This window comes from Panicum virgatum, chromosome 7K (assembly GCF_016808335.1).
Source record: "Panicum virgatum strain AP13 chromosome 7K, P.virgatum_v5, whole genome shotgun sequence".
NCBI lineage: Eukaryota > Viridiplantae > Streptophyta > Magnoliopsida > Poales > Poaceae > Panicum > Panicum virgatum.
The window spans coordinates 34465840-34479059 of record NC_053142.1 but is presented as its reverse complement, the minus strand read 5'-3'; the positions used below and the strand labels follow the sequence as shown (position 1 = coordinate 34479059).

The 13220-nt window shown below is 45.8% G+C and overlaps 1 protein-coding gene and 1 long non-coding RNA gene across 6 annotated transcripts; one reads left to right on the top strand and one right to left on the bottom strand.

Annotated features, from left to right (window-relative positions):
- Window positions 1–728: 728 nt before the first annotated feature.
- LOC120641181 lies at window positions 729–9777 on the bottom strand. Of its 5 annotated transcripts, none has more exons than XM_039917178.1 (6): window positions 9484–9777; window positions 9283–9354; window positions 9109–9150; window positions 4430–4455; window positions 4113–4306; window positions 729–1057 (listed from the first exon to the last, which is right to left on the bottom strand). In XM_039917178.1, exons 1-6 carry the CDS (start codon window positions 9729–9731, stop codon window positions 989–991), a joined length of 651 nt encoding a protein of 216 aa, XP_039773112.1. In that variant the 5' UTR covers window positions 9732–9777; the 3' UTR covers window positions 729–988. The 5 variants fall into 5 exon arrangements, 4 of the variants coding, with proteins under 4 accessions (XP_039773112.1, XP_039773114.1, XP_039773115.1 ...); XM_039917179.1 differs by lacking the exon at window positions 729–1057 and adding an exon at window positions 2522–2957; XM_039917180.1 differs by lacking the exons at window positions 9109–9150; window positions 9283–9354; window positions 9484–9777 and adding exons at window positions 4584–4664; window positions 4851–5267 and having other exon boundaries at window positions 4430–4497.
- LOC120641182 lies at window positions 7616–8809 on the top strand. The gene is made up of 2 exons (XR_005662170.1): window positions 7616–7885; window positions 8602–8809. It is a non-coding gene; the product is annotated as an uncharacterized LOC120641182 (long non-coding RNA).
- Window positions 9778–13220: the final 3443 nt, after the last annotated feature.

Sequence of the window (13220 nt, the reverse complement as noted above, 5' to 3'; positions counted from 1 at the left end):
TGTCCCGTCCCGTCCCGTCCCCCTAGCTCGTGAGCTGGCCGGCGGCGGCCGCCGGACCCGGCCAGGACCCGGACTGCAGCGACGACGAGCCAAGTAGCCACGAGCCGCTGGCCCGGTGGCCCCATGAGGCCTGAGCTACAGGGGAAAAAGATAACTCGGAACAGATGCGCCGTGGTAGGTAGGGCCGCGGCAGGCCGGTCGGCCCGATCAGGCGACAGCTGGGGGCGCTTGATTTGATGGTGGAGCGAGGCCGGCGGCGAGCCGGAGAGGGGGGGCGTGCACGCATGTGCGCGCCTGCGGGCTGGGCTGGGTTCCCGGCACCTTCGCCGGGGCGCACGTGCGAGTAGGACGCGCTGCCGGCCGGGGTCGCTGCCGCTGCGGCGACGGCGCCATGGCAACGCCCATGTGGCCATGTGGGGCTGCGGCGCCGGACGCGCCGCGCGGATCAGGGCCGTTTGCCCGTTGCTTGCATTGCCTTGGTTGGCGGTGGCGCGAGCTCTGGCTTCCGTTTGAGGGCCATGTGTCGCGCGTCAGCTGGAGACGCGACGATCTGAGCAGCCTGCAGCTTGGCGTGTACTAGAGCGTTTGTGAACTGCTGCTCTGTGTCGCGCGTCCACTTGTGTAAAGTTCATACGTCAAACGGTCAGAGGACTAACAACGGCATTTTTTTTCTTTAAAAAAACAACGGCATTTTACCAAATTAGAATCCAGTTTTTTGAGTTCACAGATGAAGCCTGTTTGGGGAGAAACTCTTCCAAACCGCTCTCTTATCTTTTCACTACAGTGACAACACATGAACATGAATATTTATCGACAAAATCCGTGATTGGTTTGGTTTCGCGTGGTTCCTTTCGGTGACCGTGTACAAGCACATGACAAGAAACAACGTAACGAGCTTAGACAAACAGGCGATGGACAATCGCTCGCGCGCTGGTTCTCTCTTATTCCTTTCCTCTCCTTGAGCGCCGTATATATCTATATAGAGTTCTTACTTCTTCTTGTCCTTGTCGATTATAGAATCAACTATGGAATCCATCTCTTTGTTTATCTCATCAACCTGCTCAACAAAGTAAGTGAGAGAAATGGTTAAATCTATAGTTCGTATGTATTGGCAAAGGTGTGCTAAAGCCGCGCAATTTATGCAAGCAAATTCTTCACCGCAGCATAAGTAAAACGTTAGTGTTACAAGCGGGGGCTATGAAAATGCGGTTGGCTAGAGAGTTAGTAGTAGTAAATTGAACATATGGAAGAACTAATTTTCCACTCCTCAATGTTCACGAATCACAACGGTCTTATCCTGCATGACCGGCATCACATGGATCATGTGTCGTGACGGTCGAACCCGGTTGCCTTGGAGTTGAGATATATAGCCTCTCCGATGGATCCGGCGTGGAGCGAGTCCTGGGACTCGGGCACTCGGCGGCAATCCAGATCAATGGTGGTGGTGCAGGCATAAGTGCTTAGCAGAAGTGTGGCCGCCTCCATGGGAGCAGTGCGGGAATGCAATCGTTGGTATCGGCAACACTGTGGTGGCAGGGGCTGGGCTATGTAAAGCAACTCCAAGAGTCTAGTCAAATCTTAATCTCCATATTTCTATTTAGCTATTCATTTAATTAGCTAAAATTCACTCGTCATAATTTCATAAACTCCAACAGATTAGCCAAAATCATTCCTCACGTTCGTCATCCTCAAGCTCGTCGGGTTGGCGGCTTAATTGGGGGCCACTGCGCGGGGTGGGGAGGTGCAGCACAGCCGCCGACAGGGAAGGTGCCGAGGGGCCCGCCGCGCCAGAGGGGAGGAATCGTGGGGGCCGCCGCGCCGGGAGGAGAGGTACAGCGGCCGCCGGCCGTGCCGGCAAGGGAGAAGCCGCAGGGGCCACTGCGTCGGAGAGGAGAAGCCACTGGGGCGGGCCGCATGGCAGGGGATCGGAGCAACGGGAGGAGAAGGATGGCGAGTACGACGGCTGGGTAAAACTAGCTACCGCGGGGACTAGGATACCGAGCCGAGCGAGATAGAGAGGCCGTTGGATCCAGTTTTCACCTTATTTTTACTATTTTTACATATTCAATTCATTTTACACAGACTGTTGAGTTGCTCACGGGCAGCACTGTGTGCCCGCACAATACCACTACTATCTTTAACGAGATGGATTTGCGACTTATAATAGATGATGGCTAGCGCTGCATGCGCGGGATAGTTCAGTATAGAGCAACGTCTAAAGGTAGCACACGCACACATGCAGATTCAATCATGAGATGGCTACACACGGCTTGGAGCCAACTCTGGCGACAAGCCTTCTATGATACCCCTTATGTTTTTATTTACATGTCGTATTAAATTTGTCCCAAGTCAAACTTGGCTGACTGTGACCGAATTTATAAAGAACGATAATAATATTTACAATACCAAATTTATTTTATTGAATCCATCGTGAAATATACGTTGATAATGCATATGTTGGATAGTATATTTGTTACTATATTTTTCTATAGATTTGATCAAAATTAGTTAACTTTGATTTAGGTTAAACACATGTAAATAAAAATGGAGGGAGCAGTGCTTGTCTCGGTGTGGCATATCGTAAACTGCAACATGAGTGTTGACGATGATAATGTCATATTTTGACTTGACGGTTTTGTCTCTCTTTAGTGGTGTACAGTGTGTCAACGTGTCAACCGGCTATCCATGGTTTGGGATTGTAGATTGGTATTGGACAAAGATGTTTAGTAATGACAAGACATTATTGTGTGACATATATTGTTATTTAAGTTGTTCGATGTTAATCACCGTGTTCGGCTGGTTGCTACTGGGCTGCTTCCGTCTGTTGCAGGCTGCTGTTGCCGTTCGGCTTGCTGCTTGCTGCTGCTGCCGCCAAGAGCAGCCCCCTCCACACCAGCCGAACACGGTGAAAGTATTGGCTTAGCGTATCTTCAGTGGATCCGCATTCTCCAATCCAACTACCATACAGGAAGAGTTTGGGTTAAAATTATGGTCCACCATTTCCAATAATAATTAGTAAGATGAGGTAATAACTTCACTACAGCCGTCTGTAATCTTATCAGTACATATGCACCCTTTGCATGATTATCTTACACGTTAAGTTCTCGAGACACACCACATGGTATTTTTGCATCGGCAGTACATGAAAGCAATTTTAAAATTTAAAAAAATTGTAGAACTTGAACCGGCCATGAATTTCAAATTCTATTTACACAAAATATTTATCTCGAAAAGACCTTCTAAACAAGAGCTACTTGCATATGTTTCAACAATATTTTTTTGAAGAAACATACATTTCTTATGTAGATTAAAAAAATACCAAAATAAATCGGTAAAAATGATCAATTGACTTGCTAAAGGTCTGTATCACTGATTATGCAATAAACACTCACCTACCCCGGCATAATTGTTTGCGTCATCCTCTAATCACATCATCTAAATATCAACATCAATCTCCACTTATCTAAACTCAGACGAGTCAAGCAATATTTTGTCAAGCGATAAACAACTTTTGCAAAATTCATAAGCAAATTAGAATACCTAAAAACCAATCTCTCACATGGAAAAAAATAACTTTAAAATATAGTGATGTGGGATCTTGTTTTAAAGCTCTTATTGAAACGAGCGCAACTGTGTCACTGGATTTTGATTTGGATGCTCGGTTTTGAAACTACGATTTTTTTTTATTGTGTGCTGAGATCCTTCATCAATTTTCTTTACTCTCTATCTCTCACATGCATACAAACACCTTAACGTGTTCTCTAAAAAAAATGGATAGATTATATTACGGAGCCGTATCCAACTAATAATCCATCCCAACTCTCCTCAAATAAAGAGAGAGTTGAATGTCTCCAAATATGGTAGTTGGCTTGGTATGCATGAGATTATTGGGGAGCTGCAGAAACAACTCTTCCAATAACCATTGAAAAATTTAATTAGCGGGGAATGCAGGAGATGCTCTTATTGTAGCAGTTTAGTTGTTTGTTTCCGTTGATTATTCTATTTTCAGTATAATCAACAGATCCCTTACCCTGTTCCTTAAGAAAAGTAGCGGCCGTAATCGAAGCCAAACATACTCATCACTCAGCAATAAATTGCGCAGTTAAACTAACCTTCTCGATCAGGGCCTCAGCTTTATCGGCATCTTCCTCGATCTCATCCGCGACCGCCTTGATATTCGCTGCTGCCTTCTTGAGCGTTTCATTGCCGGGGAACGCGTCGGCATCCTCGTCGGCGATCTTCTCCGTCTCCTCGGCCACCTTGTCGATCACCTCGATCGCCACCTCCGCCGTCTTCTCTAGCTTATCTATGTCTTCTCTAGCTTATCTATCACCAGCAGATTAAAATTGCAACAATAAAAATCAACTCATGCTGTCGAGATGATTCCAAAAGGCACTGAATATGTATGAGTATGATCTCGGGTATATACCTTCCATTGCTCTGAACTGTCTGTAAAGGGGAACTGCGAACACGATTGCACCAACCAACCACTGGGCCCTGAGAAGCAGAGGGGTTTCGGAAGTGAGAAGACTGTTGATCATGAAGCAGACCCAGAACACCTGAACTAACCGATCTTCCCTCACCATGGAGGAATGCCGGGAATGGGGAGGTTTCCGCCTGACGGAGCTGGGACGGGAGTACATCCAGGATCAGCCGCAGAAATTCTGAAACGAGAAACAGGCGAAACTGATACAGATACACAGCGCCTTTGTAGCCTTTTTTGGAAGAAAAAAAAAAGAAACTGTAGCTGAATGGAACCAGCACATGCCGACTGAGGCCCGCACGCTAGCTAGAAACTGATCCAATTAATGATCAAGACGATAAGTCTGAAGAGACAAAGATGTGCTTACCGTGTAGCTGATCCTTTGATCGGCGGGAAACGGGCGCTGTTCATGCCTGAAGAGCTCATCATCGTTAAGCCAGCAAGGCCTCCCCGTCGTCGAGGAGCCGATGTGGCGATCGCCGGTTTGTAAGGAGCAGAGGAACTGAGCGCGGCCATGGGAGGGTCTAAAAGATTACGTACAGGTTTCCTCTGCGTCGCCGGAGCTACTGCTCTCTTCTGAATGCCAGGCAAGCTTATTGCTCGTGGGGCAGTGTGGTATGCTTCTGCTGCTTTCTTCTAAAACTTTGGCATGAAATCCTGGCTCTGCGCCAGCTTTATGTAGCCGCCTGTAATTGGAGGGCGCGTGACTCTCGTGGTCGCGGCAACGGGGTAGGCCGGCCTGACGAACACTAACTAGCTAGGGGCCCCTCGCGCTGTCCGTGGTCCTCTCGTGCGGTATCAGATCGTACGCAGTCATCACGCACGCACGTGCCGGTAGGACTCGCGCTGCGCCCGGCTGCCGCTGTGCGCTGCGTGACCTGCTTCGGCGGCGATGGCGATGGCGACGGCGATGGCGATGGCGATGCTCTTACTCGCAGCAGACCCATGTGTGGTGCGGATCGTGGGACGGCGGCGCGGATCATCAGGGCCGCGACGTTGCTTGCTCTTGCTCTTGCTCATGGCGCGAGCTCTGGCTTCCGTTTGAACGCGCGTCAGTTGGACTGGGGACGGGGGACGGAAAGATCCGAGCAGCCTGCTGCTGCACCTTGGCGTCTCCATGGGTTCTTCGGCCGTATGGAACATGATACATCAATGGAAAAGAAGGAACGGCATTTCTTTCTTCCCAATAGCCCTTTTCCTTCTTGCCCTTGCTTTGAAGGCTAATAGTGAATCTATCCTAATTTTTTTCGACTCTATGATCTACCACCTTCTCTTTTGTTTCGAAGCAAAGACCGAGTTCGCACCCTTTCCTTTAAGAGGACATAACGGTGTCAATTGTTGTAGAAAAGACTAGTTTGCTCGTGCAGATTTGCCTCTATTTTTATGAGTTAGTTGTGTTTTTAGCCCTATTTTGACATGTCATGTTTGGGCAGCAATTTGGTGCACATCAAAACTCTATCAACAAAAAACATAGAGAAAAATATGAGCAAACTTGCACCCTTCACATCATAGGATTGAAGACGGTAAATAATTACATCCTCACATCAGATAATTGGCATCGAGCCTGTTTTCCCCGCTAGGGGCTGGACCCTGCGTGTATTTTTTTTCCGACACGAGGCTTACCCATTTCCATTAAGACAAGATGGGTGCTCCATTTTCTTTTCATGTATTTATTACACGCGGGTCCAGCCACACGTTTTATTTCTCTCTCGTCGTCTCCCGTCAAAGAATTAAAGCCTCAATCCACCGCGCGGAGATGATGGATCTTGGCTCCAGCTACGCGAAAATTGAAAGCTCATATCGCCTCTCACACCGGCGCGGTTGGCAGCCGCCTCGTTGCCACTCGCTGTAGCCATTGGCGCGCCCCACTAGGGCTCACACAGGACAGGAGGGAGAAAACGTGTTGGGCGTGGATAAGGTTAGGGGTAGTTCTATCTTTAACAATTGCTCTGAACATCTTTTTTTAATTTCTAATTTTGTTTAATGTGACTTCAACCAACTGAGTTAACAAGAAGCAAACGATAGCTCAGTTTCTTCAAAAATGAGGGCGTAAAATTGCAGAGTTAAAAGAGTTAAAAGAAAAAGGGAGAGGAGGGAGCCGAGGGGGGTTCACGACAGGCCAAGAACACCAAATTTCATTCCTTTCCAGAAGATTAAAATTGTGGCACTGTAGTGGCGAACGAATTTGCCATCCCGTGGTTCGTGGAAAGTCGGTGACCGTGCAAGCACATGGCTACAAACAGTGGAACGAGAACACGAGACAAACAGGGGATGAACGAACAGCTGCCTGACGACGTCTTCCACTCCTGTCCTCTCTTTGAGCTCTGCCTCTCTCTAAGGTTACTTCTTGGCGACCTTGTCCAGTATAGGATCGACTATTTCATCGATCTCTTTCTTTATCTCATCGACCTGGACAATTAATAATGCAATAAGTGAAGAAATAATTAACCTCATGTGTATTTGCAAAAGTGTGGTTTTATTCCCCTTCTTCTTCACCAGTTGCAACCTAGCCACTGGTAACATGCAAATCGCTATCACGATTTTTCGAAAAAAAAAGGAATATCACAATACTAGGAACACTGCATTATATATACAGTTCAACATGTATCTCCATCTACTGAAATCAGCAAAGGAAAGCGCGTAGCTACTACTACCTCCTTTCCAAATTGTAGTTCTTTTGACTTTTCTAACTTAAGTTTGACCACTAAAATTTGTGCAAATATTGTCAAATTTAAATCATTCTTGAAGATCTTGTATTAATAAAACAACTCACAACAAAAAAAAGTGATATTTCATATAAATTTTTGAATAAGACTAGTGGTTAAATTTGGAGTAAAAAGAATCAAACGAACTTCAATTTGAAACTAAGGGAGTAGTATCTTTCAAGACTCCAATAGCTTTAAATAATAGCAACATCAGCCACAACCGTAATCGACGGTGGTGAGGGCCTGCTTACTCGACTGTGACACTTAGCGTGGCAAGGAACACCTTTAGAATGAAAAAAATGTAAAAAAAAAAACATAGCGAGTCAACAAAGAATAGAAGCTTGCGTACTCATCCTATAGCAGTGGATACATTATTTCGTAGTCAAATCTCTAAGACACGAAAAGGCGTCCGCTCCCCCGGCGATTCCCTGGCACGATATCATGCCACGTCGCAAGCTTCCTAGAAACCGTTGGATCGTAGCTCGGTGTATCCTACGGCTAGATCCTGATCCAGGTTTACTAAGGCTTCGGAACTCTTCCAGACTAATCCAGCATTCGCTCAAACAGCCAAACATCCGAGATCCAAATATCACTATCCATTTCCACATGAATGCACCGGCGGCAACGAAGAAGAACATCAATCGATCCAGTGAAGCAGCACACCAACGAAGAGGAAGAAGAGAAATGAAATCAACAGGTATGATAAAGACCTCCATCTTCCTCATCTATGTAACTCGAAAGATCCATTTTCTGCGCTACCTTTCTTAGCTCGCGCCCAGCACCGCGGGCCGCCGTGAGGGCTCGGCAGCGGCGGCGGTGGGCGACCTCAGCGCCGCGCCTGCTGCCGCCGCCTCCATGGCCTGAGACGCAGCCTCGGCCGCGCAACGGACCCGTACGACTGCAGTCGAGGCGGCCTTTGACCTGTACCTCGCCGATGCGAGGGCATGGCATGGCGGTAGCCACGGCGGTGGGCGACCTGAGCGCCACGTCTGCTGCTGCCGCCTCTATGGGCCGATTCGTAGCCTCGACCACGCGAGTGAAGGAGGCCTGCAACGTCAGGTGCTAGGCGGCCGTCCACCTCCACTTTCAAGCAAACTGGTGCCCCCCCCCTCTCTCTTTGCATAAGAGCCACGCACCCTCTGCTCCTCAGATGAGGCAAGGGGCATCGCACATCCCCCCCCCCCCCCAATGCACAGCCTGAATCGCACCTCTACCTCCATTGTCCGCTAATCAAAGGCAGACACAGAGGAGGCTTGGACTACAGATTATATGGACTCTAGCTAGCATGTCCAAATAGAGCACATTATAGCCCAAAATCGAAAGAGAAAATGAGAAAGATAGCAGTAGAACATACTGTTCATGTACTTATAATCTTCAATTACTAACTATTAATATCTTTTTGATTGCGTGCAGGTGAGAGTATTAGGCAAAAATAATAATTATTACTACCTACTACATACAATAATACATATACATATATACGTGCAAATATATACATATATATACGTCAATACGTGTAGAACATACACAGAATTGTAGCGCATTCACTTATCGCATCAACGTTGGAGCAAAGATTCCTTGCAAATTCCATATCAACAATAGCAATCCTTCTGAGTGATGACAGCTGCTGTGGATATTTAGTTTGTATCAATCATTAAAAAAAATTCAGCTGCAAAGATGAGTTCTTTTTTGTATACACAACCTTAACTCAATTCGGAAAATGTAAGTTACAGTTCGGCTGCATAATTGGTTCAATCTTCTACCACAATCAATTCACCAGAGATCACTAAAAATATAAAGATCGAGGAAGGCGGCCCTCAAGCGCGCCAATGGCGCGCCATCTTTCTAGTAGCAACGCAAGTCGAGATGATTTCGAAAGGCGACGAATATATGAGATCTCGGGTGCACTACTGTCTGTAAGCAGGAATTGCAACGACGATGGCACCAACCAGCCACTGGGCCCTGAGAAGCAGACGACAGCAGGTTTCGAACGCGAGAAGGCAATTGATCAAACAGATTCAGAAACACCCGAGCACCGATCGATCGAACAATGCAAGCAGCGATGCAGTAAGTATGTGACCGGTGTTCCCTCACCATGGAGGAACGGGGAGATTGAATCCTGACAGATCAAAGCCAGCAGCGCTCCCAGGATCAACCGCAGAGACTCTGCAACAGGAACGGGGCGAAATAAACTTGGTACACAAACCGTTGTAGCCGCATGGATCTTGACATCTTGTGCTGTACATGCCAGCAGACGACAGGTTTGAGGAGGGAGAGAAAGATCGATGCACTTACCGTGCGCTAGCTCTTCGCACCACCGGGAAGAAGAAGAAGAAGAAGAAGAAGAGCGCGTTGCTCGTGCCTGAAGAGCTCGTCGCTGAGCCGCCGGGAAGAAGACATCTCCGGTGGAGAGCCGATGCGGCGGTCGCCGGCGGGCTGCTCCCGCGGCGGCGAGGAGGAACCGCGGGGGCGTGGAGCGGCAAGCTTACGCAAGGAACGCACGAACCGAGCGCGGCCATGGGGAACTGGGATTGAATAATCATACTAGACTAGTGCTTGGCATGAACCAAAATAAAACCAGTGCTCTGCGCCAGCGCCAGCGCCAGCTAGCATCTGTAAAAGGAGCTCAAGGTCACCACTGTTTGGCTGGCTGCGGCTAGTAGCTGATGTTGATTTATTGTGAGAGAAAAATACTGTTAGTTGGCTGATGCTAATAGTTATTATTAATTTAGTGTGAGAGAAAAACATTCGCTGGTTTCAGCAGAACAGAGTGTTCGCTGGTTTCAGCAGAACAGAGTAGACGCTCAGCGGTGGCTCGCGTACTCTCGTGACAACTGACAAGAAGACGACGGGGGCCGGGGTAGACTCGTACTCCCTTTCGTGCCGTATCATTGTAGCGTGCGTCACGAGGCCGGGAAGAGCGGAGCGAGGAAATGGCGCCACCTGATGCTCGCGCGCCCGCCGCCCGGCGACCCCTGGTTTGGAATTTTGGGGGAAGAACGGCCTCCTACGACGGCGGCCGCGGCCGGCCGGCCCGCCGTGGGCTGACGGCGACGGACCTGAACGAGTCTCCTGCACCCCTTGGTAAAGGGTACACCCCGTGTCCGTTCCTGTGTGGGGTGGGGTCCACTCTTTGGACCACGACCCGAGCGATTCCATTGGCCTCTGGCCCTCTGCGTAGTACTCTACGTTGGTTGCGTTCGATCGACTGTTCCGTTCATGATCGCGCCTTTCGCTTGTACACGAGCTGGGGGGCGGTCACGGCTAGCGGCTCTGAATCGATCGGCTTCCTCCAGTAGACCAGATCTCTGCCTCTGAGATACGCTTGGGCGGGGAAAAAAAAGACTTGTTGCTCGTGTGTAATTGCAAGAAACATCTGATCTTCCGTGTCATGCATTGTCTGTGTTTAGTTCCAAAAAACTTCCCCCGAAAATCCAAACTTTCCATCACATCTCTATCACATCAAAACATTAAATATAGCAAATGACCCATGCATGGAGTACTAAATGTAGGTAAATAAAAAAACTAATTGCATAGTTTTGATGTACGTTGCGAGACGAATCTTTTGAGGCTAGTTAGGTCGTGGTAGAATAATATTTGCCACAAAAAACGAAACGTGCTACAGTGCGCTATAGGGTTTCTGACGCTACAGTGTTTTTTCCGGTGGAACTAAACACAGCCTGTGGGTGTGTTTAGTTCCACCAAAAACCCCCACAAAAACATCCCTTTCCATCACATCCCCATCACATCGAAACATTAAATGTAGCAAATAACCCATGCATGGAGTACTAAATGTAGGTAAATAAAAAAACTAATTGCATAGTTTTGATGTACGTTGCGAGACGAATCTTTTGAGTCTAGTTAGGTCATAGTAGGACAATATCTACCACAAACAAACGAAACGTGCTACAGTGCGCTACAATGTTTTTCACCCCGCGCTACAGTGTATTTCGTGGGATCTAAACACAGCATGTGTTGTTTTCTGCAGGATGTTCACCACGCACGCAGGTCAGCCAACTATCCGTGGTGAAATAGAGGAGGCATGCACTGTCATGCCTGGTGAGGAGCAGGACACCGCCCAGACTAGCAGCACCCAGATGAGGAGTGAATGTCACATGCAGTGGTACAGTGCTACAAGTACAAACTAGTTGAGGCCCGTTTAGTTCCCAAAAAAATTTTCTACAGTATCGGTCGCATCCAATTTTTTACACATGTATGGAGCATTAAATACAGTTAAAAAATAACTAATTATACAGTCTAATTAATTAGCACGAGATAAATCTTTTAAGCCCAATTAGTTCATAATTGAATAATATTTGTCAAGTAACAATGAAATGTGCTACAGTACCAAAACCCAAACTTTTTCGCGAACTAAACACAGCCGAATATCCGACGTGTTGCTAATATATGAAGTTGAGTGTGCTGAAAATATGGAGTGATGCAGTTGTAGCCTTTTAGCATTGGAGATATATGACATGGTTGTATATAAGAAATGGATAAATATTGAAGTCGATGTACATATAAGATGTTCTAGTTGCTAAAACTGATAAAAGGAGAAACCATAATAGTTATGATAAGGATGTTTTAATTTTATTCTGGGAGAAAATAAAAATATCTGCATCATTTTGTGAAGCAAGAGATTGGACTTTGTATTAACTCTTTTGAATAAGTGAAGTTTTGCAAACAATTTTAAAAAAAATTAAGTGTTGTGTGAAATGTTGATAATTGGAAAGAATCTATATATCGATTAATGGTTTTAGTACCTATGTTTCATTGGACGAATGTAGATATTTTGAATTGGTTATGGATTCTGCACCATCGTGATCTGTATTATTGTAATATAATAGGATGTTAGGAATGTATGTGATAAAAATGAATGAGGGATATGTTAGCGCTTACATTATTTTTTTGACATTTTGTTGCAATAATAAAACCAAGTAAAAAGGTATGAACTCTTAGTGGGTTGTGGAAGGTCAAGATATGTGCTCTTATTCAGATCCAATGATGGAAATAAAATGATGATGTGGCTTCATGACATACGAAAAAAATAATTATTAATGAATTTTAGTGGATTGCATTTATATAAGACATTGATTTATTGGGTGCCCTGCCTGCCACTGCCGTCTCCTTCAGCCTCCAGCATTCACTCGTAGTTTGGGCCGTCGCTCGCTTAGCGTGCGAGTTGTGGACGTCTTTTTTATTTTTATATTTTTTAAAATCATTTTTTACAGAAATATATTTTCGGTTTCATAATTTACAGTTTTGTACCCCTACCGCCCGGCTGCGGGGCGGCAGGGTACCTGCCGCCAACTGGCGGGGCGGTAGGGACCTGAATGTAAATAAAATTTATTTTTAATCACATTTTGGCCCCTAGGGGAGCCTGCCGCCAACTGGCGGGGCGGTAGGCCAGGCAAAAATTCATTTTTTTAGTTTCCAAAACAGTAAACTTCTAAATTCAATTAAAAATTATAGAAAAATCAAAAAAATGCAAACTAAATTTTGATAGGTTTTTTAAATCAAGATCTACAGATAAAAAATACTCAAGCATGTGAAATGTCAATTTTGCCCCTCTAAAATTTTAGGTTGTGTTTAATCTAGTTTATTTTGTATCTGTTGTTCTGTTTGTCTAAAAATCTTGAAAATTTTGTGGTAGCCTAGTTTTTGCATGTGTATTTCACTGGAAAATTTTCAGGTGCATAGCCTAGGTGCATGTTTGTGGATCTATTATTCTACTGCTAAATGATGGAAATCCAACAATAATAGATCCATAAATATGCACTTAGGTTATGCACCTGAAAATTTTCCAGTGGAATACACATGAAAAGAGTAGGCTATCACAAAATTTTCAGGATTTTTAGACAAACAGAACAATAGATACAAAATAAACTAGATTAAACACAACCTAAAATTTTAGCAGGGGCAAAATTGACATTTCACATGATGAGTATTTTTTTTCTCAGTAGATCTTGATTTAATAAATCTAACAAAATTTAGTTTGTATTTTTTTGATTTTTCTATAATTTTTAATTGAA

What these genes read in the sequence shown, in the direction of transcription:
- LOC120641181 (XM_039917178.1), bottom strand. Translation starts at nt 9,731, where the DNA reads ATGATTATTCAATCCCAGTTCCCCATGGCCGCGCTCGGTTCGTGCGTT. An exon ending in AATCTCCCCGTTCCTCCATG is followed by an intron (nt 9,151 to 9,282) that starts GTGAGGGAACAC and finishes TCTGCTTCTCAG; the next exon opens with GGCCCAGTGGCTGGTTGGTG. An exon ending in CTGAGGCCCTGATCGAGAAG is followed by an intron (nt 1,058 to 4,112) that starts GTTAGTTTAACT and finishes TTTGTTGAGCAG; the next exon opens with GTTGATGAGATAAACAAAGA.